Source organism: Neopelma chrysocephalum, unplaced genomic scaffold (assembly GCF_003984885.1).
Source record: "Neopelma chrysocephalum unplaced genomic scaffold, ASM398488v2 Primary Assembly neopelma1_61b, whole genome shotgun sequence".
NCBI classification, from domain to species: Eukaryota; Metazoa; Chordata; class Aves; order Passeriformes; family Pipridae; genus Neopelma; species Neopelma chrysocephalum.
In genome coordinates this window covers 11367092-11394674 of record NW_020897717.1, presented here as the reverse complement: position 1 = coordinate 11394674, position 27583 = coordinate 11367092, and the positions used below count along the sequence as shown (strand labels likewise).

The 27583-nt window shown below is 38.3% G+C and overlaps 1 protein-coding gene across 11 annotated transcripts in view; it reads left to right on the top strand.

The window, feature by feature from the left end:
* The window catches only part of ESRRG (estrogen related receptor gamma), a 400294-nt gene that overhangs the window by 165468 nt on the left and 207243 nt on the right, over positions 1-27583 (top strand). For 4 of the 11 annotated variants that reach the window (XM_027681696.1, XM_027681695.1, XM_027681693.1 and 1 more), the window contains one exon: positions 3512-3665. The exons of 5 other annotated variants lie outside the window; for them this stretch is intronic. In XM_027681696.1, the coding sequence (XP_027537497.1) occupies positions 3631-3665 (35 nt within the window). In that variant the 5' untranslated portion in view covers positions 3512-3630. The remainder of the gene's footprint in view (positions 1-3511; positions 3666-27583) is intronic. 2 more of the 11 variants (XM_027681703.1, XM_027681691.1) reach the window with 1 other exon arrangement.

Genomic DNA, 27583 nt, shown 5'->3' with positions numbered 1-27583 from the left:
CATCAATGGATCAAGAGATCACTAAGAAACTATGCAAAACTTCTGATAAACCCCCTAACATCCCCCAACAACATCCCCCCCCAAATGCCTTTTACTTGTTTTTATTAGTGTTTAAAGACATGGAGGGCCAGAATTTATAAGGGAAAAGAAGATGACACCGCTCAAGAAGCTTTACATAGAGAAAATAAATGTAAGAATAAATGTGAATGACTAGGGTTGTACCATGGATATAATTATATTTCAGAACTACATGTAATCACATATGCAAAATGAAAGAAGCATCTTTTATTTCTATTGAGTGGATTTCTTTTTGAAGAGGGAGTATTTTGTCATTTTAGTTTATTTTTCATGTTCTACTGCTAACTCCTGGGTTACAGTGATCATAGGTAGTCAGATGGTCAGATAGGTCAGTAAGAGACCCATGGACAATGGTTCAGGGTTTCCAAGTCCAAAGACAAACACAGTCTAGCAGAAAATAGTAGCAATTGTGATTTTTGAAACAAAACAAGCAACAAAACCCTCTGTTAGCCATATATGCAAGTTTTCAGACAGTTAGAAACTTGGCTTCAGATACATAATTCATTATACAGTGTGCTAATAAGACCCTAAATAAACTCGCGGGAATACGATTGCATAGCATCCAAGCCAAGAAAGATGTTCTGATTGGATCTAATATTCCTAACATTGTTGTTACTGATATCCTAGCCCTCTTTTTCCTGATTACTAAGCCACATGTTCTCTTGCAAAATATGACCCTTTTCTGCCAAAAAGAAGAAAAAAAAAATCTTGTAAATTTGAGGGTGTTGGCATCTAACTTTATTTCTCGCACGTGTAATAAATCATGAAGAAATCATGTGAATTACTCAAGCTCTAAAAATACAAATCTACCTAAGAGGCCGAATCTCTGGGGCCCAGCAGTGGTGTGCTGTTGTGCAAGCCCAGCTCTAAGGGCTTCTGTCCATGCCAATTAACAGTAGATTGGAAAGCCTGGCGACCATGATGGGTTTAGTCCTGTTATCTAACTGCTGCACTGTTCAGAATTGCTGATTTCCCTGCAAAATCATGACAGATGTATTACAGGAAAATATATTGGTCGAGTAGCTAGTGAGAGAGTTAATGCAAGGGATAATAAGTAGCTAAGGCTACATCCTCCAGCAGACTTTGATGTGGTTTGATAATATATGGGATAGGTCAATCTGCCCTATTAGCAAATGTAGCCAGTTTATGCTCTACATACAAACTAGAGATTTGATAAAGCACTAAATTAGTTTTCACAAGGTATTAGATGTTAGATACTTAATGGGATCATCATGCTTTTGCTACACTTGGTTAAGATGTGTTCTGTAACAGAAGCATGTGGCAGCATGACATTTCACCAGGAAAGGAAGCATGTCTTGTGACTGAATCACGAGTCTGGGAATTATAACGTCCAGGCATCGCTTGGCTTCTGAATTAGCCTGTCTTACTCGCAGAGAGGTTTCTCTTTTCATATCTGCAGAATGGGACCATGTCCTTCCTTTCTACTTTGCCTGTTTGTGAAGCTTAAGCCGCCATTGCTTTATTTATCCTTGGGTTCCAGTAATCATAATTCTGTGAAGCTTCAGTTGTATGAGACTACTACTTTCCCACTCAGTAGGTGCTGGGGAAGTCCCTAGACTTAACTTCAGAGATTTTACAGGTTCAAGCAAATCTGGCTAAGAAACTGTAATAGGTTGTGTAAGGAGCTCAGGGTTTTGATATAGTGCTCCACATCTGCACTCTGCATTTCCTCTGTGCCAATAGTTAACTAGTAATTTAATATGTGAACTAAAACCAATAGTTTAGTGAAGCCAGTAACATTTGTGTAGTCAAAAATCCACTGGCAAGACACGTCATGTGAGCACAACGTCCTTGCCTTTACATACCTGTCCCTGTTCTACCACTGGGGAATGTGGGTGAAGAAGGCGAGCTTCCTGAGGCTGCATGGCAAGTCACTCTGAAACAGGTCCTTGGTTTGAGCACTCCCTTTATCTGAGCTGGTGTTTGGGCCACTAAAGTAGGCTGTTGCTTTGGTTACTTGGTAACACTTTTTTAAGCTTTCTTCCTTCACTAGGAAAGAAAGAGCTGTAAAAATTACCTCTTTTTTTTTTTTTTTGAATGCTGTGGTTTTTGTCTTGTTAAATAAAAACCTAAAACTACTGACAGCAGTGTATGCCCACAGCTACCTTCAGAAAACTATGTTTTAAAACCCATTAAGTGTTTTGTATTTTTCATATGGATCTAATTTTTTTGCTGATGTTGTTTTTCCCTGTGTTTACAGATACTATTCTTAAATATGTTTGAAATGCATCATTTAACTTTTTCTAACATCTCACTACATATGCAAGTAACCAGTTTTGAATGACCACTGCCAGGTTTACACTTTTAGCACTAGGGGAGACATTCCTGCCTTTTTGTGAAATGCAGCAGGAGTGTCATATATAAAATGATCCTGTTTGAAAGGATAGAAGCCGTATCCCAATATAGATCACAGTGGAAAATGACTCAAAATTACATGACATCTTCTCCCCCATTTACCTTCCTCCCCCTGCTCCTTCCCTTTCTCAGCCTGTTTCCCAGTTGGGCTGTGGTAAGAAATACATTGTACATTGTGACAGTTTACTGTTACTATAATCCCTTTGCATCTTTCATTAGCATGTTATTTATAGGATTGCAAAAGGACATTGGTACCGTTCAGCCTCTGAGGTGGTACTGCTGGTGTCCCAAGGACTGAGTTGATTTTAAAAGGGGCTGGGTTGCACCCTGACATTGGTAGCAAGCTTGCCTAGCTCCAGCAGAAGCCTGTGCCACACTTTGGGCTGAAATCTTATGGTTTAAAACCCGCTGAGGCCAGCGTGGACTTTAGATGCTTGTATAAACAAGAAGACTTTGCCTCGTAACTCCTGCTAAGCCTGCACCTGATGAGCTGCTCAGAGCTGGAGGACTGCATTTTCCCTAACAAATTCCTTCTTTTGAACCCACTTGTTAGTCAAGTGTTGTGCACACTAACTACAGCGAGGGCCCTGGGCATAAATTACTCTCGCGTGGCACTGTCTCCGAGCAGCCCCCCAGTTATGGATTACTTTGTTCTCGACTTGACAGGAACATAATTAGAACTGTTGATGAAATCTACCAAATTGTTCCTCCGTGGCCTCAATGGTCAGGAAATTTGGCTGAGTCGTATTTGTCACCGACGTAAAGGCTCTAAACACTTCATATTAACTATGTTATTAATGTGCCCTCTAATCTGTCCGTGAATTGGTAACACTTGGAGGGAGCTTGTGCTCTAATAGCACCTTGTGATGAATTCATTGTAATGCTGTTCAAAAGTTTCTGGAGGGTGGGAGGAAAAAAAAAGAAACCTTAACAAAAAGTGAACACATCTAGGTAGTTTCTTTTTTCAGTATGTGCATTTTTATGTTTTGCAGTTTTGTTTTGTTTAATTGGAGATTCATTTAGGCTTTACATTGACAGACCGTTTTCTGTTCTATAGGATTTGCTGACATTTGGGCTGTTTCATTGCCAGAGGAGGCTTTGTGTGTCCCAAAGGAAGTGAGTGATCTGGCCATAACAAATCCTGCCAAAATATTTTAACACCGTTACGATTTTCTAATGCAATGCGTAGTGAATGTGACTAGAAAAGGATGGTGAGTCCATGAAGGGGGTTCGCTCCCTCTCCTCTGCGATTTGTCTGGTGAAATGAGCACGCAGGAGCTGCTGGGGGGGGTGGGGGGTGGGAGACCACAGCCAGCAGTGGGGGGATTGTTTGCCTCCTGAATTGTATCACTTCAGACACAGCAATGGCTCGTGCTTAATCTTTAAACCAACCTTTTAAATTTTGGTCCTGCTCTTGAACTTTCCTAGAGTCCAGGGCGAACAGAGACAGCGTTTTAGTTATGTTTAAAAAATGCATTTTGGCTGCTGTAAATGTTCAGTAAGTTTAAAAAAAGGAAATGTGTTAGACACTTATATATGAGAGAGAGATTAGTGGTTGGAGGTCCTAGAAGTTGACAAGCTGCTGTCTTGGGTAAAACAAACTTTTACCTTCAAAACAATGGGCTGTCTCATACTTCTGTGTAGTTTTGAGGAACACTAAGGTGACTCTTAACTATATAAGCAACTGTGCTTAAGGTGCTAGAACACAAAAATAAGAGTTCTCACATGTAGTGTTCAGGGGATGAAGACAATTCAGACAACCTAATGACTAGCTTAGAGCTGGAAGTATAAGAAAACAAAAATTTAGATCCCTGAGCTACTCTCTAAAGCAACAGGTAAATTAACTGCTGTTTTTAGCACCTTGGTGATTTGCTTCTATTAAATTTAACACCATCCACTCCTCCTACCCCTGACCCCCCCAAAACCTAAACCAAATATAAGTTAAGTTAGTATTTAGTAAACATTTTTAAGCCTAAACCAACTGTTCAAATTGTGCTGACTGCAGAATATTGGACATCATCTTATGCCCAACATAAACATCATGTTGGATTAATTACTCTGGCAATTGGCTTCTGTACCAAGGTAAACTCATGTTTCTTTGGTAATTTTACATTTGCATACTTAAGAACAAATAAAGTAGCTGGCCATGCATACCATCAAGTTTTGCTGAAGGTAGGAAAGCTAATGAGAAATAGAGAAGTTGAGTATGACCACCGCTTTGGAAGTTGCTCCACTTGAGCAGATCCTTCCACTTCTACTGAACGGCCCCAGGTTTCTGACTGGGTTGAGCTATTTGCCTCTGACCTGTGTTGCCAAGAGCTCAGATGAGCCTAAATAAAGTCAGGCCTTTTACTGTTGATGGTGTTTCCCACTTGGATGTTTCTCTATTTGTTTGCCTTTGAATACTGAACAGAACTGCAAATCCTCACACTCATCTCCTAAGCCCTTCTTCAGGTTTTGCTGGGCTCACACAAACTGCCTGTTCCCTGTGGTCACTCTATATGTTATTTCCCAGGTCCCAGGGGCAATGATGCTGTCACCAGCAGGAGGGAAGTGTTAACCTGGAAGTTAGGACTTACTTTGAGACTTCATTTTATGAGCTTAATATTCATAAATGAAATGGGAATCTAACTCCGCACTTTTCTCATGGAAATCTATTTCTAGTAATGAGCAATTTAAGTTTGTTTTTTTTTAATATGTAGTTGCCATCTCTGGAAATCGGGATCAGAATTCAGAATGCTCAGAGTAGGTGTTAGTGCATACAGATATTCTGTTGATGAATCTATTCTTAGAAAGAAGTAGACCAGTACTGGATATGTTTCTTTTAACTGCTTTTTGTCTCTTTTTCTCTCTCAGTTCATCTTGTCTAAGTTTATTCTTCTATTCTTTAATTTCACCTCACCCTTTAATTCATTTCTACCAAAGCCATGGGCTCTTGAAGGGCTTTCTAAATTATTAGATCTTGTTAGTTATTTGCAGTGTGTTCAAAACTGAATTACATTTTCTTTTTTCATAGTCTTGTTTTATCACTGTTCTAAAATGGGACATTATTTGGGGTATTCTTCCCCAAAAGCATTCTTTATACTGTCCTGGTTGTACTTCATCTGGTTTTCTAATATGCATTTGCTACTAAAAATTTTTCTATATAAGAATGAGTATTGTATTATCCTGGAATGTTATTAATTTTCAGGGGTTTGGGTTGTTTTTTGGTTTGTTTTTTTTTTTTTTTAGTTTCTAGTGGAAATGTCATGATATGCATCCTGTACATAAAAATCTAATTTGTCATTCAGTAGACCAAAATGCATGAGGAGCAGAGCTTAATCCTGATTTCACTTGTTGTTTAAGACTAGGAAGTAAAATTACTACTGTAGAAACCAAGGCACTTAGTCAAGGGAGGGGGTGAGGAATGGGAGTTTTAATATCAGAACTGGGTCCTGGAATATTAATTTGGTAAAACTGTATGCTCTCACAGTGTCAGCTGTGGAGAGCATATGCCAGGAGATGCTCATGTTTGAAATCAGGTTGTGTAGTTAATCATTCTAAGAAATAGACTTATCACTTCATAAACTCTAGGAAAGACTGTTTTCTTTTCCAAACATTTAAATTACTGAACCATTTTATACATTAAAACCCAATTATAACTTACATGGTATTTCAAAGAGTTTTCAAACCTATTTCTTTTAGGAACTGTGCATAGTCTGAGGCTTTTGCACTGAGTAGTTCATATTTTAAACCATATCAACGTTTTTGTGGATTTTTTCCTACCTAAGTAGGGTTTCAAGAGTGTCCATTACTGGACTAATGAGTACAAATCCCATTTAGCGAGTACCACCATTAGAACATGCTGCATGTCCCCTAAAACTAGCAAACTGAAATCCCAGTGGGGCCAATGACCTCCAGAATATAGCTTAAAACACTTTGTTTCCTCTCTGTAAGATGGTAATGACCAGGTTAAAGTAAAGGTTTATTCTGTTACCTCTTTTCTGCCACATTACGCAGACTGCGTGCAAAACACATTCAGAGAGAAATAAAAATCAAAATATGTTGCAGGATTTTAGGGAACAAGATGTACCTGCTACTGAATAGAAAAATTTTATTTAAACACCACTTTCTGGCTTCTTCTGGCCAACTTAGTACTTGAACTAGACATCAGTTTCAAAAAAAATATACTGTCCAAAACTCCAGAATAATCCATCTTACTGATTTACATGCTGATTTGTCAGCAGAAAAGTGTATGTGAATGAAATCACACTAATTTTGTTAGGAAATGACCGATGTGTTTGTATATAATACAGTAGCCAGGGAGTCTGTTATAAATACGAAGACATAAAAGATGCACGTGACACTAGTGCCACGATGAGACTGCTTACCAAAGGCACCCTTTTCCTGTGTATAGCAAGTTATTCCCACAGCTGTTGGGAATTAATAGGACAGTGTTTGGTAAACGTTATATTTCCAAATCAAGGCTTAGCTACCATGGATATCAAGGAAAATTAGGTTTATAATATGGAAAAATTCTACTTTAAAGGCCAAATAAGAGAGAGAATTAGGTTTCAAAATAAGAAGCTGCTTTATAGATACTGTCATGGACCCAGGATCCTGGTATAGGAAGAAACAAAGCTGTTTGCTTTTACAAAAAGAAATAAAAGAGGATAGGTGGTTTCTCACCCTACTAACTCTGTATCTTGCAGTAGAGCTGAAGTTGAGAGGAGGCCTGGTACTTCTGTTCATGAAGAGACTGTATGAATGAAAGGTCGTAAAGATATTAGAATTTACTAAGTGAAGTCATACTTGTCAATGGCTTCTCTTGCTATATATTTGAAGTTCAAGTGCTTGTTTGCTTTAGTTAAGTGCTCTGAAGTGCTTTTAAAACTGTTGGCCCATTTATATAAACAAATTGAGAAACTCATTGATAGTCTTCCCAGTCAGTGTATTACCCAATATTTGGATATCCTTCCTTGAGTCCGAAAAAGATTTCCAGTAACAACTTCTAATACACATGAGTCTTTGTTAATGGAGTATTGTATTATATTGTATTAGTTTATCACAGACATTGCCAGAAATGCAGTTTCTCAGTTGCACACAACCATGAGGAAATAAAGGGGAGTCAGTAACTCAGAAACTTATTTGTCCAGAACTTAAATGTGACTTGAGAAGAAGAGTAAGCTGGAGGCTTGACTTCCTTTTAGGACATTTACAATAGAGAATTAATGCTTACATCTCTCCCACAGTTGTTTTTTTCTCCTGCTCATCTTTGCTAACTCAGGAATCTCTTTTAGTGCTCAGAGTCAGGCAACCAAATTTAAACATGTTCTCAAAACGTGGGAAAGTCTTGTTTGCACACATGTGACCACTTATAGAAAGAAAGGAAACTACCAACACTAACTGTTGGTGAAGCTGAAGACTGGGATGGTATTTACATGCTTCCCCATAGTGTTTCCTGCCAGTCAGTGTTGTAGTGCTTCCTTACTAGTTGTTCTTGTGGTAACAGCTGTACCATCACAACATTGCTCTTCTGGAGTGATGTCCTTTAACATAATGATACCATCGTGATACTTGACAGCTTAAGAATGTCATAAAGTTCTATATTGAAAGTTAACCTTTTTCATATGGCTAAAGAAATAAGCATTATTTGGTGGGATTGCTGGACATAGCTTATCTGGTAAGGTCAGGGTAGTTATCTAGAGAAGAAAAAGTAAACTGAATGACATCAGCAACTACCCCTCAAAATGCAATGTAGTGCGAGCAATAGGGATGTAGCTGAGTGCTATCTTAAAAACTAAACCTGCATCTTTCATTTAAACAACAAAAAAGACAGTTTGTCCTAATAATTTTAATCTGCATGTGCTGTCTTTTTACCTACCTTTTGTACTGTCTGTGAGATTCAGGGGGTGTCATAAGCAGGTGAATTTAGAGCTGTTGCTAATTTAAACTGCATTTAATAAAACACAAGTTTGAGATATCTTACAAATCAGTGAATGTGGCATAGTTTGAAGATTGCTTTTGTCAAGTTTGATTAGCTCAAAGAGAAACCTTTTCTAAATATTGGCTGAGAGATTAATCTGGCAATGTAAGACCTTGAATTATTCCTCATCACAGGAAAACAACGTAATGTATTATCAGGAAAATGTAACTTTTGAGGATTTAAAATTCGTGTTTTAAAGATTGAACCCAAGGCAAAACTTTCGGGCTGCTTTTTTTTGAACTGACTTGTAATTTTCCCATATTATATTTCACTTTCTAAAGTGTATTCCCATATTACAAGCTGATAGTACCAACATCATTACATTGAGGAATGTTCTCATTATTGGCTCCATTCTCAATTAATTATAAGTTTGTCATGTTTTAATGAGTAGGATTAAACTTTCCTATTCCAAATATATGTCTTGCGTTGCTTGCTTAGAAGCTTTCTAAAGAATGTGGTTCAACCACTTCTCTGAATCTGTACAAGGAAACAAAATATTCTTTGTTCACATTAAAAAGTATTTACTGTATTTACAAGCACTTGTAGAAAAGATTCAGTAGCTCTCTGCTTTGGAACAAAGTATGGAATTTGGGCAGAAGCTTTACTGCTCTTTTCTAGCCTTCACTGTCACAAACAGTTGTTGTCTTCACTAAAATAAAAACTCATATAGCTATGTGTTATGTCCTGTAAAATAAAGGATAGCAAAAGGAAGAGTAGCACTTATGTATTTCAGGCATACCCTAGTATTCACTGGGTGCTCTTCAATAAATCCCTACTTCCTTCTGTAGCCTTTTTTTTTGCTCTCCCACCAAAATGAGATGGTGCTTCGCACTTTTATTTAATTGCCCTGTCTTTTAAAACTGTGGTACATTTGCATCAAAGCTGCTGCCACCTGTGCATTTCAGATTTGGTCCAATACAGTTCTGCAGGGTGTCTATCAGGCTTTCTCTCCAAAGTTCAGTGTGCATTAATAGACCCTGTTCATTCATCATATTCTCTAGCAGAACTTTTATGTTCATTTGTCTTTTATTTCCTTGTACAACCTCACACTTTTCTTGCTTTTTCTTTTGCTTATGTGGCTGAAACGCATACATACAAGATGGATGTATTCTGGCCCTATTGTTGGGGGACTGCTCCTGCAGATTTCAGTATGCTTAGGATTTTTTCCCCCAGAGTCTATCAGTAATAATTAGATACCTGTAAGCAATAAGTACCAGTAAGTGGGGACTTTGTGTCAATAGGTGGTGTCATAGTATGGGCATGTAAGCAGGTTCCTTAGCAAAAGGAAAATTTTTCATTAAATATGTCTTATGTTGCTTGTTTAGCCTGTGTTGAATTAAAAAAGTAACCTTGCAATTTGAATAGCAACGTCAGCTTATATCACAGTCTGGCTAATAACACATGAGCATGATTTTAAAGGGGTTGGATCAACATGTCCCTCACCAGGTGGGAACCCAAAGTCCTGGTAAGTGCTCGGCAGCAATCTACACCCTGGGCCATTTCTCATGAGACCTGTTACTACAAATAGCATGTAGCTACATTTGGATATTCAGGATGTGGCTGCTCTTTCTCACTTACCAGATGGCTTTTCATGTACCATCACCTGTCCTAGTGCTCCTTCGCCTCACTAACAGAGTTGTGACAAGAACTGTCGTGAAAGCTTTCTGCGTGTGGCCATCGTAATTATCACATGTAGGCACCTTTATTTAGCAAGTCCACACATATATTACTGGTGCAAACGTCTTATGTTTGGGTACTTTCATTTTATATCTTCATTTTATATGACTTATAAAATGAGTTTGTGGTGTTGATATTTTGCAGCCTAATCAGAGAATTGAACCTGTGTAAAGCCTGCTTTATCTAAGGATCAGTCTTTGCATGTTTGTATATGATAAGGTATGAATTTCTCTTTATACCCTTGTCTGGAGGAACATCCATAGCTCAGTTGTGCCTTCACACTACTTGAAAGTAATTTGGTAATCTCAAGCATGGCAATGGAAGTTTTATACTACACCTCTCTGTCACCCATCCTCAAACTCATTTTCTATATGTATTATCATTATTATCAGCATCTGTCTTTTGAGTGATGATTTACATGTCTCTAGGTCTCTGTCCCTTTGTAAAATACTAGATCTAAAATTACATCAGTCTAGAGAGAAAGGCATGTTCTCAAAGAATTAATACTGATTTCAAAATTTTATTGCCAGTGATATTGCTGGCATGTGAGATTGCTTTAAATTAACCAGTAATTATTTAGAATGAAGTAGGAAAGAGTTAAGAAAAAATTAAACAAAAAATCCCTTTCCCAGGCAACTGGACCCCTTCCTTTCAACACAGCTGTTGCAGGAGGTTTCTATGGTATGAATAAATGTATTTCTTTTAACACTTTTGTTGTTTAAAATGCTATTGTTTCATCCGAGGTGTGAGGAGATGTGCTAACCTTGTCAATGTGGGTGCAGTAGAGCAGAAATGATAACTGTATATACTTTTTTTTTTTTACAAAAATACAGAGAGTATGTGTGTGTGTGAGAAAGAGAGAGAGAGACAACTTATTTAAATCCTGAATACAGTCAGACCTCATATGCATTGTTAAAAAAAAGCCCTAAAGAATTGCATATGGATTAGGGGGATGAATATTCTATTATTTCAGTCTGTTCTGCTGATCTTCTTATTGTGACTTTCCGCTTCAGAAATCTGCCAGGAATTTGGCTTTGCTGTACTAGACAGTAATTTTAAATGTGTATCAAGCACTTGATAGTGTATGATTTGCGTGCTGTTGCATTCCCATTCCCTAAATTTTCCACCAATTTATTACTTTTTTCATACTGTTTTAATATTTCAGGATGATGAATATATACAGCATCATTAAAAGTAAATAAAAAATGCATGAAATTAAAAAATGGAATATTAGATGTTTCTTTGCTGTAATCCCTAGGTCCAATAGGAATGAAATGTCTCTGTTCTGTCAAGTAATCCCTAAACATGATTAGGGACCTTGTAGTTTCCACATAGCCCACATAATATTTGTATCATATAAGCCTATTTATGTAAGGTTTGAGTAAAAGTTGTTATTAGAAGACCTATAAACCTATTTTACAATTCAAAAAGATATGCTTGCCTCTTAATCTCTCTACTTTTATTATTTTGCTGGAGATGGCAATACGTCCTTAATTCATATTTCAGAATTCTGTTACATCTTTTGGGTACTTATATTGTGCATTAACGATCCCAATGAAATGTATTTTTAAGACAGAGCACTGAGTTCAACAGTTCATCTACTTGTGCAGCTTCTCCTTAAATCCGCATTGGAAGGGATGTGCACCTCTTTCTAGGTCTCTCCTTCGACATCCGGGTTTAATCTGACCTGTGGGTCACGAGATGTAGAGATTGTTTTTCTCATTTTGGGGGGGGGGGGGGGTGCAAAGAGAGGGAAGGGATTAATTTTTTTCTGTTTAGATCACGTGATAACGTATTTTCAGTGAGGGAGGTGCTTCTGGTGTAACCACAGAAAGTTTTAGAAATCAGCTTTTGATTAGACCGGCCAATTGCAGAGTTTTAGGGAGAAATAGCTAGAAAGAAGGAAAATGGGGGAAAAGTCTTGAGTGACAAAAGAATGAGAGAGGAGAGACAATGGCCATTTCCAGATGTTTCTTGTGACACAGTTGTGTTGCAGATTCGACAACCCAACACTTCCTATTCCCTGCCTCAGCTTCTTGCCTGGGCAGCAGAGATGCTCGTAGTCCCATCTTGTGTGTTGTTAGGCTGAATTCATTAATGTTCAGAGATATTCCAGTTCCATGGTAACACAAGGAAGATCAATAAATAAATAAGAACAGTAACTTGTATACTTCTATGGTTTGAGTAGGCTTTCACTAAGAAAATATTTTCAAATGATAGCAGGGGTCAGCTGTGGCAATTCTGTATTTCCCATAAGGAAATTTGAGATTATATTAACCTTGGGCTATCTACTCAAAAAAGCCCTGTGGAAATACACCTGTATTGCTTTCCACAGTGCACTGAAATTTACTTTTATTTCATTTTCGGCAGTTAGGGTGGCATTTGAGCAATAGCTCTATTCTTGTATTTATGAACTGAGAGAAGCAAAACTGCTCACTGCTGAGCCCAGGGATCCTCTTCCAGGAAAACTGAGATCAATAACTGTTATCAAGTCTTCATTTATAGGGAGTGTTAAATGACCACAAAGTCCTGATGTTCATCAATTAATAGGTTATGCTTAAAACCATGCTGCCAGCCCCCTCTCCCCCCACCACAAGCTACCATAGTCAGAAATTTTGATCTTTGATATCATTTTAAACAGTCGCTCTCAGTTATAACAATTTCTTTTTAGCTGGAGAGACTACATTACAGTGATGCCAATAAGTTAGAGGTAAGCAATGTTTTCCATTGCCAACCTTCTCCTTCCTGCTAGCAATGGAAGGTAGGAATGAGATGATGATACCTGAGGCTTGTTTTGTCATCCAAAGCAGAGATTTACAATTATTATTGCAGTTACTTTAGCTTTTTGCTAATCCGCAAAAAGGGAAGTGCACACCTCAACCAGAGCAGAACAGCCCCTGAAAACAGAGACTAAAAGCCTCACACGCAGATGTGTTTTCAGATGCCTTTATTCCCTCAATTTAAGTGGAAAAGAGGGATTTGGGAAAGAGAGCTTAATTTAACAAAATAATATTATGCTTTCAATTCTTAAAATGAATGAATTATTTGGATACTTAGCAGTATAATGTCTTTGAATAATGCTGGTTCTTAAGTTAGAAAAAAATGATATTGTCAATGTGCTGTGTTTTCCTCTTATGATGTTTTCACCAGTTTGGCATTTATGGGAAGCAGTATCATTGTTGCAAAGTTTCCAAATTGCTTTTTATATAAATCCACAGAAATTAAATCTCCTCCTTGTTATGAAAATGAAGTGATGTCTTGAGACACTGGTACATTAGCACAGAGCTGTGGAGACAATAAACCAAGTTCTGTTTGCAGTTATTGTGTGTCCACTTCTATATAGCTTCAAGAAGCTGTATTAGGAATAGGCTATTGCAAGGTATTGTAAATAAGCATATGCTTAATACTGCACGTGAGCAGTAGCAGAGATGTCTCATAGGACCTCTTGTGCTTAAAGTTAAGCCCACGCCGGATCGCATCTGTGGTTAGCCCATGACAGGGAGTAGTGTGTGATAGAGCAGTAATGGCAAGTTATGGAAATCGCCAGCCTTCAGAGAGAACATCAGAAATCAATTTCATGCTCAAAGAAAATAATGTGAATACAGATTGGTGTAGGCCACAGGAAAGTTTTGGGAGACAGTGTACTGTGTGGTGCACTGCAAATTGGGCCAGTCGCAGAGGGCTTTGGTGAAAACCTGCTTGGCATTATTCTCGTGTCTATTCAGAACAGCTTCAGGAAAAGCCACATGTTTAGTCTGAGAGGTGAGAAAGTACTGTGGTGCTGATTGTACTATGACCAGAAACAAAAAAAAAGACATTAAATTGAAGCATTTTGAATCGCAGTTGTGCTGAACTATGACCAAAGGCACAAGGTGAGAATGGTGCCTGGCTGGCGAGCATTTTGCTGTGTCCTTCTCAAAACCCTGCTTGACCACAGCTGCCGACAGAGGTGGTGTCACCAGTGTTATCTGGGGGATCAACATAAGCGTGTCTGAGAACTTTTGCCTTGTTAGTAAGAGGCAGTGTAACATCCCAGCCCCTTTCCCCATCCCCTCGGACCACATGGCTGAAGACATATTGGAAGGAAACACATAAAATGGGTTGGGAGAGAGACCAGTTCATGAGCAGTCCAGGTGACTGGCATCACTTTCAGGAGAGCCACTGTTTAATGGCATGTAGTGCAGAAGTTTTTTAACTCAGAACCATAATGGGTCTTCATAGCTGAATTTAAACTACACAGAAGGGCTATATGTGATGCATTTAAATTCATTTACAGAACTAAGGTGGGACTAAGGCAACTGCATGATTGATTTTTACAAATACAAATGAATCTAATAGGTGGAGAAATGCAAGATGGATCAAATTTTAAGACGTGGGAGCTAATTTACCTACATCAGATATTTAATGGGATGCTTAATTTGATTGCTTCGCTAAAAACTACTCACAGTAGTAAAGCCACTGACTAAATGTCTGCGTAATCAAGGCATCTGCATGCATCTACATCTTGATTCCCATGTACAAATAACCAGCAATTAATGCTGCAGATTACTGCAGGGAACAGTTTAAAAGGTTCAAGATCAAAACTCTAGAGTTTTGGGGGTCTTTTAGCATTATTTCACTGTGTTTTTTAGAAGTGAGTATAGACAGACTTATGTAAGTCTATGTGAACAGAAGTTTTTCAACTCATGTTGCTGAAGTTTTTCATGGCTATAGCTAGAAGCCATCTCTCTTCAGCAAGGTTAGATGCTTTTAATTGTGATAGTTAGGCTCTTAATATGAGACCCGATACATTAACCTACTTCTGTGTAGCCTAAGTGTCCCATTAGGTGGGTTTATTAAAAGAAAAATCAGGAAAGATATTTGAATAGAGGGATGACAGCCACTGTATATAGTTTGTACTAATCACAAGGCACTGTATACTTTCTTCTGTTTTGGGATTTAACACATTTCGAAGTAGAAAGTCAGCAGTCAAGTCACTATTGGCACCCTTTTCTTTTTAATTTTTTTTTTTTAGTCTGTGTCATTGTATGTATGAAGTATGTTAGAGTATCAGACTAAGAGTTGAAAATACTGATACTTCCTCATTATTTTACTGAGTATTTCTATAGTAGTGAATTATCAATTACATTAAGTCTTTTTATTTCCCATGGCACAGCTACAACAACTGAAATTAAGGGTGTTATGCTCACACTCCCTTGCACCACTCATTCTAGTATGGGCAAACTTTGTCTGTTTTCTCACAGTAACCTTTAAAATTCAACCGATAAACATTATTCCTGTTTTAATGACTCCCAAATAATGTCATATTTAAATGAAATGCAGTTTGCCTCAGCAGGGTTCTTTGAATTTATGAGCATTTTTGTCCCATATCCTACAATAATGTGACAAATATTTGCATTTTTACTGTTTTCTTGAATACTTTTAAACACCCATTTTTAGGAGACTTCAGATTGCTTTTGAACATATTTGAATGCATTTTTAGCTATCACCAAGCTTAAAATAGGAACCCTTTTTTCAGCTTATCTTTATTAAACACCTGTAAAAATCAGTGGTATTTCTTTTTTCTTGTAAAGCTTTCTTCCTTTAACAAATGCCAGAAATGCTGCACAGTTTGTTTTCTAGTATGGGCTCCTTTTCATGGCAGTAATGGGCAAAAAATGGTCTGGTAATGTCTGTGCCATACACATAGGCATTTACCTACCTGAATATCAAAAATAGAAACTTAACATTGTAGTGAAAAGCATCTAACTTCAATCAATTAATATTATAAATTTTAGGCAATTTTTAGAAAATATTATCCAGAATAAAGTCTTTGAAATTGATCATTCTGTACAAATGATCATGACTACAATAAAGCTCTGATCTGAAGAGTAGGTGGCCAGGCATGACAGTGGCTAATTCTTAATATTTTCTTACTGAATATTCACTTTCCTTTTTTTAAAACCACAGGATTATTTGGTGGGGGGAGGGATTTTTATAGTGTTTGGAGGGTGTGTGCTGTTTGGGGTTTTCTCAGATAGGTACTTAATTTAGAAAAAAATTTATTATTATTCAGCACCTTTATAACCTAAAGTGGGACTAGCAGCTTAATCTTGCTGTTCTTGGAAGAGATTTTCACAGAGTTCTTCATGTCTGGGTTAAGTTTTCTGTTTTCATATGCTTTTTTTAAAAGAATGAAAATTGGCTGATCATTTTTAAGGCAATGTTTTATGTGTTGACTCAAATAAAAAAAATCAATCACATTAATTCATATATCTCTATACAATCATACTAAGACCTCTCTAACATTCACAGAAGTCAGCGGGAAGGTTTCTTTATTGTTGTCATGCTACAAAAATAACTTCTGTGTATGCTTTTGTAGTCAAAACCCCCAACCAAATACCCTGTATAGAATTTTGCAAGTGAAACAAAATCATTTAAAATAAGATTACTGTTACTCACCAGTCTGTATTTGAGCACTGTGCTAGAAGTTGGTTAAAATGAGTCTTCCATAATGGACTAACGAGGGAAGGTAGGAGTAAAAACAAGAAAAAGATGACAAAAGTAAATATGCTTATAAATAAAGAAATGACATGTTTGCTTTTGTGGCCTTTGATCAAGCCCAGGAGTTTACTTTCAAAGGGCATTTCAGGATGCTTGGGAAAGGAACAGCCACCCAGTGTAATTGGAAAGGGGGAAGGTCTGCAGCACGGCGGCGGCTGCTGCTCCTGCCTCTCTGATAAGATTGTAAGAGTTGCCAATATCAGTATTCAGTCTTGTAGCGTGTCAGGGCGCTTTCATGTGAACTGAAGTGAACTGTCTGTACGCGCTCCCTCCCACTCTCCTTCCCAGTGCTCGTCGCCGCATTGAAGTCAGGGGAGAGGAAAAAAAGATTTGAGGATTGCCCAATTTGTTCTGACATAAAGAGATGTTTAGCTCTGTGAAAGGTGGTGGAAGCAGAGTGCCTGACTGACATTTCAACAGGCTGTCTGCTGGGATTGCTCACTTCATGTCCCTTCATATTCCTGCTGTGTCCTGCGCGAGTGCTCTTGTCTAATCTTCACAGCGAGAGTACCAAGAGTCCCCTGGGTTTCGGTGCTCAATACCTTGTTAGATGGGGCATACGATGCCATAGCTCTTTCTTTTGTACTCTCTTTTGCTTTTATGTTTCAGGCTTGTTTCAAGTCCAATTATTTTATTTTATTTTTTTTAAGGGATTTGTTAAAATAACACTTGGTCTTCTCTTGGCAATGCTAGATTTTGGTGATACCAGGTAGAAACACACAGAGGGAAAGAAAATAAAAGACTCCAGTAAGTCAAAGCTCTAAGCATCATTCTGTGCTTTTGTTTTTAAATAAAGGTACATTGACCCGCTTTGGCTGGTTTAGAAAACAGACAAGAGAAAATACTCATTGAACAACCAATGGGAGGTATAACACATTCATCATAAAGCTAAGACAGTGCCTGATCAGGAATGCTGAACTCCATACCAGGGGCTGCAGGGAAGTTTAGTTAGTGAGGGTCTATGTGCTTTTACAATTCCAAACATGTTGTGATGCATTCTGGCATGCCACATCCTGTTAGATCACATCAGGTCAGCCCATGATGCCAAGTAACACTGAGAACATGAATTAATGAGAGCTAATGCTCACCTCTTATTGCAGGAGCATTATCAGGTACCTTGTTAGCCACAGTTCCTATCTAGCGTCAATCCTTCTAAAGCAGAGAAGATATTAAAGATATATGTATTATGTTTTGAACAGATAGATATGTTATTTTTCATTAGCCTTCTCAAAGTACATTGATTAGTGGATGTGGTTTAATCCTTGTTAAGCCATTAAAATTATTTATCTACTGCACTCATGGTCTTCCTTTACATCTTTTTAAAGGCACTTATTTTCCTCAAGTGTATCATTGCTGGTGACAATAAGCAGAATGGTAACATACTCTTTGCTTCCTGCAGATCTGGGGTCCCTATATTGTTATCCCAGAAACACATTGCACAGATTCCATAACATATGGTTGCCACTGCTCAAATTTCCCCTCAGTTTCAAGTTTTGATAAACATCTCTTAATCTCCTTCTCATCCTGAAGTGCAGTCATGTGTCTGACCAGGTGAGAGATTTCTAATGTAAACTCCTACTCTCAGACATACTTTTCAAACTTGTGTGCTTAAAGCTGCACCCTCCTCCCTCCTGCAATGCAGGGACAGCTACATAAAAGAACTGACTGTGAGTAACTGTGTGGGTTCCTTCAGCCAGTGGGGTATCTATGCTAGGAATCAGCAATGATTTTTTCCTGCAATAAACTGAACAGGTGGATGTTAAAGCTAACTGTTCATCATTTCTGTAGCATCTACAGTACAGAAGAGCTGAACTTATATTAGTGCACTGTCACAATTAGAGGATGTGGTATAGATGCTGTAGAGGTCTCGCCGGGGTCCTGGCTATTCAGAAGACAACAGTTCTAAGAAATTAAAATAACCAGGGAATTAGCTTTTTGCTGTAAGTATGGTCTAGATGACATCAGAAGGTTTTAAAAAGGGGTTTGATGAATCTCAGACACTCAAGAAAAGACTCACACATACATAAGGATCAGATCTCTTTACCTATTATCCAGCATGACTAATAACTGGGCCCATGCTGTAGCAGATATAACTGTTGCCTGGATCATATTTATGTAAGAGCCTCTGTCATGCTTCATTCCCATTTCAGTGTGTCTGTCTTCATTTTGCCCATGAGTTGGAGTCAGCACAAGCAATCATTAGCATCCCTTAAAATACATACAAAGGAATCACGATGTCTGCATTTTCACTGGGAGAGTGTTACGGGTGTACTCTGGCACATATAGCCTGATTCTGTCAGCCACTAAGATGATAGTCAGTCTAAGTATTGTGCAAATTCATGGGAGAAAAGACTTCTTTGGAGGAGACCCAGGCAGGTAGAGGGGGCATCTCAGCATGGGGCACTTAAAAAAGAGGATACGAAGGAGATAGTGCCAGTTGTGACCATCTCAGTTGCTCAGGGATCCTGAAATCCTGTAGATATTTCAGTATGAAGAAGCACATTGGCTAAATGTCTCCATACCTCAGGCTGTGGTCCAATAGTTTGTGATATATGTCTAATTTAAACATGTGAACAATTCAAGAGATGTTCATGGGCAAGTCACATGTGGTATTACACACGTTTACTGGTTTGCTGTATTGAATCCTAAGCAAAGCCGTTTGCTCCCCGGGAAGCCAGTGCAGGTGAGATGTTCAGAGGTACAGACAGGCAAATGTGTGTTGGTGTGTGTGCCTACAGGCTTTCTTTCTTCCTATTTGCTTTTGTGTACACACGTATTATTATGTAATAGTTCATCTATATCATAATGTTGTTTTATGAAACGTGTACTTGTCTGTACAAGCATAGCAGTAAAGCCTGTGCTGTTAACTGAGGTCGATTGTTTCCAAACAGCTGATTACAGAAGTTACCATCAATTTAACAGAAGTTGCGTTTATTTAAAAATTGACTTAAAAGACAGTAAATGACTTGATGACTCATTAAATCAATTTAAAAATTGACTTAAAGTGAAGTAAGTGACTCATTACAGAAAGACACCCAATAGAAAGAAGAAAAAAAGAAACCTGGCAGGAAGTTGTAGCTTAGTATCCTGATTTATTTTTGTTCAGAATAAAATGGTCTAATTACCAAAAGTGGATGCAAGGACATCTACCTGAGAATTACAAAATACTCGGGTAATAAAAGCACCACTATTAAGCAAGGGGCCAAGTGTCACTGAAATATTTCCCTGATTTTTATATCAATAAATGAGGTTTACAATAATGGTTTGGCTGGGAGATGTTTAGTTGCATACCCGGATACTATTAATTTACTAATATTGAGTAACTGTTCTATATGTCCCTAGATTTGTTGAACATAATGTCTATATGTTAAACAGTTTTCTATGGTATTTAAAAATTGACATTTCAAAGAGTGTAATAGCATAATGAAATGTAAACTGAAAACAGGAATAAGTTAATTAGACTAATGATCCCTTGACTCCTTTATTAGCCAGCTCTTTAGAAATTGGGATTAGCTCTGTTTTCTCTGCTGAATAAAGACAGGAAGGATGATGTTGATTCTAGTAAATGACAGCACCAGAAGAAATGAGTGTTTTCCTGTTCATTATAGGTTTCATAATTTAAGATAAAAATTTATCCTTCCTGCACACATGCCTTATTTCGTTACACTTTGAGTTTAGCTTGGATTGAAAGAGAGAAATCAGGAAAATAATTTAGGAATGTCTACTGATTTCATATCATGATTTTAAAGATGATCCACTCTATGTGATTTCTGGACTTGAAACTTTACGATTCTTTGTGCTAACCTGGAGTAGACTGGGTTTGAATTCAAGCAAAGTCCTCAGAAAAGGCAAACTTGATAACTTTTTGATCTAGGTTTTGAACACTTAATTTCTCTGAAAGAGAATCATCTGCATGTCTCTCTTGGTTTTAATGGCTATCAAGAAGCACAAGAATTGTCTCTATAGTGGTTCAAACCAAGCATGCACAGAGAAACAAAGTTGTTTTTACGACAAATAGGAGGATTTATAAGTCAGCATCTGTTAGCAAAATAACATCATTAAAACTTTCAGTGATTCCGGACCTTGCTCTCAGGAGTTGCTCAGGCCATGCAAAACCTTAGACAAAATGCTGAATTATAGGCAGGAAAAAGAAAACCAGAATGTAAATTGATAGGAATTAACGATGATTCACTAAGCTAATTTCTGCCCTCCGTTTCCCTTGTTTGGTGGCTCATGGAGCAGCACTGGGATGAGGGAGGGCAGAGTGGGAGCTGCTGACAGCCAGCTTTTAAGTTTGGATTCTTTCTGGTAGATCTTTATCCTGCAAAGTAATGAGCTCCTCAGCTTCCCCTGAAACCTATAGGTATAGAGGGCACCCAGCACTGTGCAGGATCAGATCATTAATGAATACAAAATTTATCACACAAATGAGGCAACATAGAGGAGGTGGCAGCAGCTGAGTTACGAAGCTTTTTACTTACAGGCAGGGTGCGTTTGCTATCCTGCACACCCTTGTTGAGTGTTCTGTGAGCACCACACTGAAGAATAAGTAATAATGCCACTTGCTTATAGTTTGGTTTTTTTTCAGCTTTCTGGAGGGCGGTTTTGAAGAGGTGTGGTGGAGCAGCTTGGGGGTTGGTAGGACAGCAGCCAGCATACTTGGGCTGTCACTGACACTCTCCTCCTTTCTGGAGAGGAGCATCTGGAACCCATCTCATGCCTATTAGTTGTTTCGTAGGTGCTCCTCGGTGCCTCTTTGGTATGAGAGTCACATGATGTGTAACTTTGGCATGTTCTGGGCAGAGGGTGCAGCCCACGTGTCACACACCGAGGAGCTGAGTGTTGCTTGTAGTCCATCGCTGTGCCTGACCTTGCAGCCCAGTATTAATTTGAAGTAGTGGAATTAAAATTTTCCATTCTTTTGCATTGTCATGCCTCACATTGATAAGCACAAAGAAATGTAAATAAAAAAGACCTATTTCACAACCCTAGCTACAACCTTTTTGTTTTATGACAAAAGACAGTTAATTAGCATACTAGCAGTAAGCAGCCTTCCCAAACTCGTGCTAATTATGTATTCTGTTGACCGTGACTCCAGTCATAAGGTAATTGGCTTGCATCAACATGACATTTCAAATCATCTCTTGAAATTACATCAAAAAACCAGCCTGTTTTGTTTTGATAGGGGAACAATCAATTTGATAAGTGGTAACACAGCTCATTGTTTCACATTAATTAGACTAATTGCAGCATGTTAGCCTCTGAAATAGACAGAACTTGGAGAAGACAAAGGCTGTGGCCTTTAGCATGCAGTGCATGTGGTGGTTCCACTTGCTTGCACATACTGTAGGCAGAAAACAGAGTTGTTAGGATTCAGCCTTGCGGGAGACTGGGTGTTAACAGTGGTTTGATGTGTTATGCTTAATCCACTGGCTTTCAATTATAAGATCTAGGTTCAAAAAATCCCAGAGAGAGGAAGGGAGGAACTAAAAAAAAAAAAAAGCCATTTTAATATTAACAATCCAAAAGTTTTTTGTGATCTTTGGTTTTGTGTCTCCTGAAAGACAAAGCAGAGATCTGGCCACAGCATCTCTTAGATGTCATGGCACTGAGGGACACGGCTTAGTGGTGGACTTGGCAGTGCTGAGTTTATGGTTGGACTAAATCTTAGAGGTCTTTTCCAACCTAAATGATGCTATGATTCTATGTTTATGGACTATGAAGTCTTTCTTTGAAAAGGCTTCACTTTCACTCTTACTTTTCCTGCCCATTCCCACTAATGTTTGTTTCTTAGTATGCATCGGTTGGGCTATTTTTATTTTCACTTTTATATTCGCTTAAGAATAATGTATGAAAAAAAAAAAAAAGTCATGCTTAGTGGAAGGATTACTGAAAAGAGATAGTAGAGATACATAACCCACCCACACATTTGTAATTTAGAGCATCTTTGCCTGCTGTTGAGATTACCAATTGTACTTAGCTCTGTGATGATTTTTATGATCAAGCTATGTCATCTGTAGATTGACATGACCAAATGAATTTTGCTTATGGCTAATTGAAATGTAAACCAAAGTTTTAAAAGATGAAACATTTAAGGGGTTATCTCAGTCCATAGGCTAGGCTAACTTCATTGCTGTTCACAGCTTGGTGTAGTGTTTCTTTCATGTCAAACCCAACATCAGGCCACTAGATATGTAAAAGTGTGTTCAATGACCAGTACACTGCTAGTATGTTTGATAAATAGGATCTTAGTTAGCAACTTTTCAAAGACTGAAAAGCATCAGAGACTGGATTCCAAAACTGTCTGAATGTTGATGAAATCATATGTATGAGACCAACTCTGCCTTCTCTTCTGCAGGTCTGTAGTCCACCTGAGTTCAAACCGAAGGACCATCAGAGCATTTTACCTCTTTTAACTACCTTCATTCAACAAAATCTTTTGTCACTTAAAGAAAAATGTATATTTAAAAAACCCAAACAAACAAACAAAAAATACAGAGAGTTATTTCAGGGCAATTCTTAATAATAATGGAATTGTTTACATGAAAGCCATAATTCCTCAGTTGCTCTTCATGGAAAAAGAGGTATTTCTTTTGAAGTGAGGCAAGAACATTTAGGTAAGTCTGGCTACAGACTTCATTTACACATTTTTGTTTCTGTTACCACCCCCACACCCCCATCACTGTCTGGTTAGACAGTAAAATCTTTGGGGCAGAGATTTTGATAAATTTGATGTAGTCTATGTTTGAAGTGTAATTTCATTTAAATCAAAGACTTTGTTCTGACAGCTGAACATTCTATTTGCTCATGGAAGCTATATTTTTATTAGTTTTGCTTATGCTTTATGTTGGCCCCTTATCAAATGGTAATAAACTCTGTTTTAGATCCAGCTACCAGTGACTTCATACTACTGATTTATTTCTATCATTTACCAGCAAGAATACATTTTTTAAAATGTATTCTAAGCAATTCATTCCTCTCCACATCCTCTCTTCTGTGTCTCCCTTTACTTTCCTCCTCCTTCAACATTTAAATCACCTTTCATTGAGCTTAAAATTATGCCCGGATTAGCAATGTAACTACCCTAATGTGCCGCTCTTACTAAAAAGTCCTGGGCTTATATAGGAGGTGAATTGGAAAGAAGCAGAAGATTGGAGCCTTTTAGCATTCAGCTTAAGTGCTGGTTCCACTTGCCTGAGCACAAGCTGGAAACGGCACTGTTAGGATGCAAGCCTGCACCCTCGCTGTCACTGCTGGTCCTTCTGTAGTCAGGTTCCCGCTTGGAGCAGAGCAAATCTTTGCTCAGTTAAGCGAGCGTCAGTCACTGGCAAGCTTGGCTGCCAGCCCAGGTTTGTTAGACTTTTCTGTGCTACACCTGAATGAGATATTGAGAAGACATGGCTACCTAAACATAACCTAGAAACACTAGATATATTAAAAAAAATAAAATAATAAATTGTCAAGGGGATGACAGAATAATTTTGAGAATATAACTTCCAGTGATCACTTGGGAGACTTGCAAGAAGAACCCTGCACTGCCTGCTCAGTGACATGTCCTGTGTGATCTTGTTTAAATACCTTTCTCTGTTTTCTTGAAATCCAAGACTAGAAGGTAATGCCGACTTCTGAGTGAGGAAGAGCAGCACGGGCAAAACATGGCTTAGCAAGCTGAAACACATTGATACCATCCTGCAAGGTGCTGAGCTCATTCAAAGGTGCTAAATTACTGTTTTCTGCTTACATCAATAGTGGGCACTCAGCTACTTGTAGGACTGTGCTTTTAAATTGCTTGGTTATTATCCAGTCAAACAAAATCGACAGGACCATCTTCAAGTGGAAAAGGAACAGCGAGAAATAAAGCTGCAAAGTTTTGGGTTGCATGAAGACACTGGCAGTGGGTATTCTGTACAGCAAGTAGAGGAAAATCAGGGACAGGGTAAAAAGAGATAAAATAGGAATAGTTTTTAAATAGGAATTGCTGGCAGAGCTATTAATCACACAAGTCTTTGAGCTGTAAGGATTGCATGAGTGGAGCTAATACGAAAGAAGAGAGATACTTTGCTGATATCCTGAAATACACTATTAAAAGCAACAAGGAAAATTAAAGGGAGATAATGTCTGAACAGATTAATGACATGTAATAATAATTATAAAAACCCCAAATCTACAGACAAACCCCAAATCTCTTCAAATATCTGAATCCCCATGTGTGACTGTTGTTTTGTATGGGACAGCCTTGTAATAATCAATTTTGCAAGTTGCTAGTCTTGTCATACAGCCTCAGCTGTGAGCTTTGACTCTGATCTCATTTACACTAGTCAAATAAATCAAACCTTCTGCTGTTTCTCTGGCTGTACACTGCAACTGTGACCAGAACGTGGACTCTACTAGAGTCTGTGTGGGTTTTAGCAGGAGATTTCACAGCATTTCTGAAGCACGTTAGAAAAGGAAGAGAAAAGGCATTTTGCATTGCTGTCTAAGGTAGGCCACCACCTGCTCTTTGCAGATTGCCAAACTAAATGGTGATTTGATGCAGGTAGAGGCTTTTTGTCTGAAACGAAGAGAAAAGAATCTGCAAATATAAGACAGACACTTCAGACATAACTTGTATTATCATATTTTTTGTCAAAATCTACATCACCATCATCTTTGAAATGATGGCTTCATTGCGGTCAATTCAAGGGAAGCTGAACACAGGTTGAGGGCTTTGCACAGGGGATTAATCTTTTCCTTACATAGGATTTTTTTTTTAAAGTCCTTTTCTTGTATTTCTGTGACCTTCCACTTGTAATGTGCAATCGTAGCTGTTTAATGAGAGAAAACAAACTTAAATTCTTCACTGATCTGGACTTGTGAAACAAGCAGGGTTTTCAGTGAAGCTTTCATAAGCTATAAATCAGTGTAAAATTTAGCTCATATTGCATTCTCATTGGAAATGGGTTATATGATAATTTATGTTGAGCTGATCATAACTAAGCACCTCATAGTAGTGTCCTTCAAAAAATTTTAATCAAGATTGTCTTTCTCTCTCCACCTTTCTTGGTGCAATTTCAAGAGGTTTATTTGCATGTCAATCCGCACGTGTCACTGAAGTTATTCTCTTTAAGCAAGCACAACATCCCGGCTGCGTACGTGTCCTACAGCAGCATAACGTCAGGTGACTCTTTGTATTTATTTCTGATTTGTGCCAGTGGAAGAGTCAGGCCCTTAATTCTCTTAAGCCCTGAAAACAGGGGTATTTCCAAGTGCCTGTCAGGTCTGGTTTCCAAGCCTTTTTGTGCTTTGCAGTGACTGTGCAGTGAACGATGTAGGGAAGAAACTGTGGATCATATGAAAATTACTGAGATGGTCCAACCTTTTATTTTGAAATCGGTGTCAAAACGTATTTCTAAGTATGTTTGACATTTACTTTTAGATGCCTGTTTTCTCGTGAGGTTTTTCCCATTTGTTGTATGGCCATCAGCAAAGGGATTCCAGAGAGGTGTCTTGGGCAGCAAGTACCTGGAGAGTCATCTCCAGGGCCAACTTCCCAAAATCTCTTTACATCAAGGACCATCTTATTTTACAGTGCTTATGCAATCTCTAATATGGTGGGGTTGTACCGTGAGGGCAGAGTTGCTCCATAATTGGTGATAATTAACAGTTTCCCACCAAAGTATGTATGAACGAGACAGGGTGGGGAGAGGTGTGCTGGTAAGAGTGGGTGTGTTGATTTCTCATGTGGGATTCTTTCTTTTTCATAATTAAGGGCTTATGTTATGAAGTTACACATGGGTGGACTCCTGGTAGAATCCTAGAAAGGATGAATTTTAGTTAGACTAAAGCTTTAAGCTCACTATGTGTCAAGTTTGACAGCCAAGATCTAAGTAGTTTTCATGCTGTGGTGAAGCTTTGGATTTGAAGGTAGGAGATTTGGGATTTGTTGAGGAGTGACTGGAGGAATAGGTAAACCAAGGTACAGAAAACATACTTGGACAATGGTAGCTGTAGCCACAGAAGGTGGAGTGAGCTGGGGAAGGCTGGGACAACTGATATGGGAGATGATGAGGGTAAAGATGTTGGTTCTTTGGCAGATGCTTTGTAACTTGCTCTGTATGGAAATGTCAGGAGATGCTTACTACATTTGCCCCTAGATCCTACTAAATCAGTAGTCACTACCAGGCTTCCAATTTTGTAAGTCTCATAAAATTAATGGAGATATTGCCACAAACCACTCTCCTTTTTCCCACCCTTTGCTACATACTGTCTTTGTGTGTGGCTTTTTTGGTTTGGTTTTTTTTTTTTTTTTACTTTTCCTCCGTGTCAGTAAACATTAAAAGTTCAGGCTGAGGTATTTCTAAATTATCTTTTCCTCCACACCAGTTGTTTCTGGCTATATTCCAAAGAGGCAGAGAAGATGACAGGTTTTCATTGGTCACTTAATTGTGTATGTCCATTGGTTTTTATGACTTTCAAATTTATATTTTTGTGTGCTTAGGGGCTTTTGTGACAAGGTGCTAATGGGTTCCTGGCTGGGCAAGCACCTGTGTCAGAAAGTGTTTCATTGTGTCCCTTACTTTTCCACCTCTGACTGCTTTTATTAGCTTGCATATATACCTTTATTGCAACCCCAATGTACTTTTGTTTGGGGGGGGGGTTTTGTGGATATATAATCTGCCTGTACAAAGGAAACTATTAGTCTTATGTGGAAAAGAAGCTATTAATACAGAGAGACAATAGGAGTTTCAAATGAGAGCTCTACTTTTGCATGTGTCTGAGAGACAAGAAAGCTGGGAGGTATGGAAACAACTTGGACCACTGACTTGTCCAGGGACTTTCATCGTATGATCTGAGAAGTTCTGCAAGGTGGGCTGTGGGTAGCTGGTAGATATCATGCTGCTGGAAAATCTCATTTCCAACTGTTAGGCTGCATGAAACGGTAGATAACAGTACCCCACATGCTTT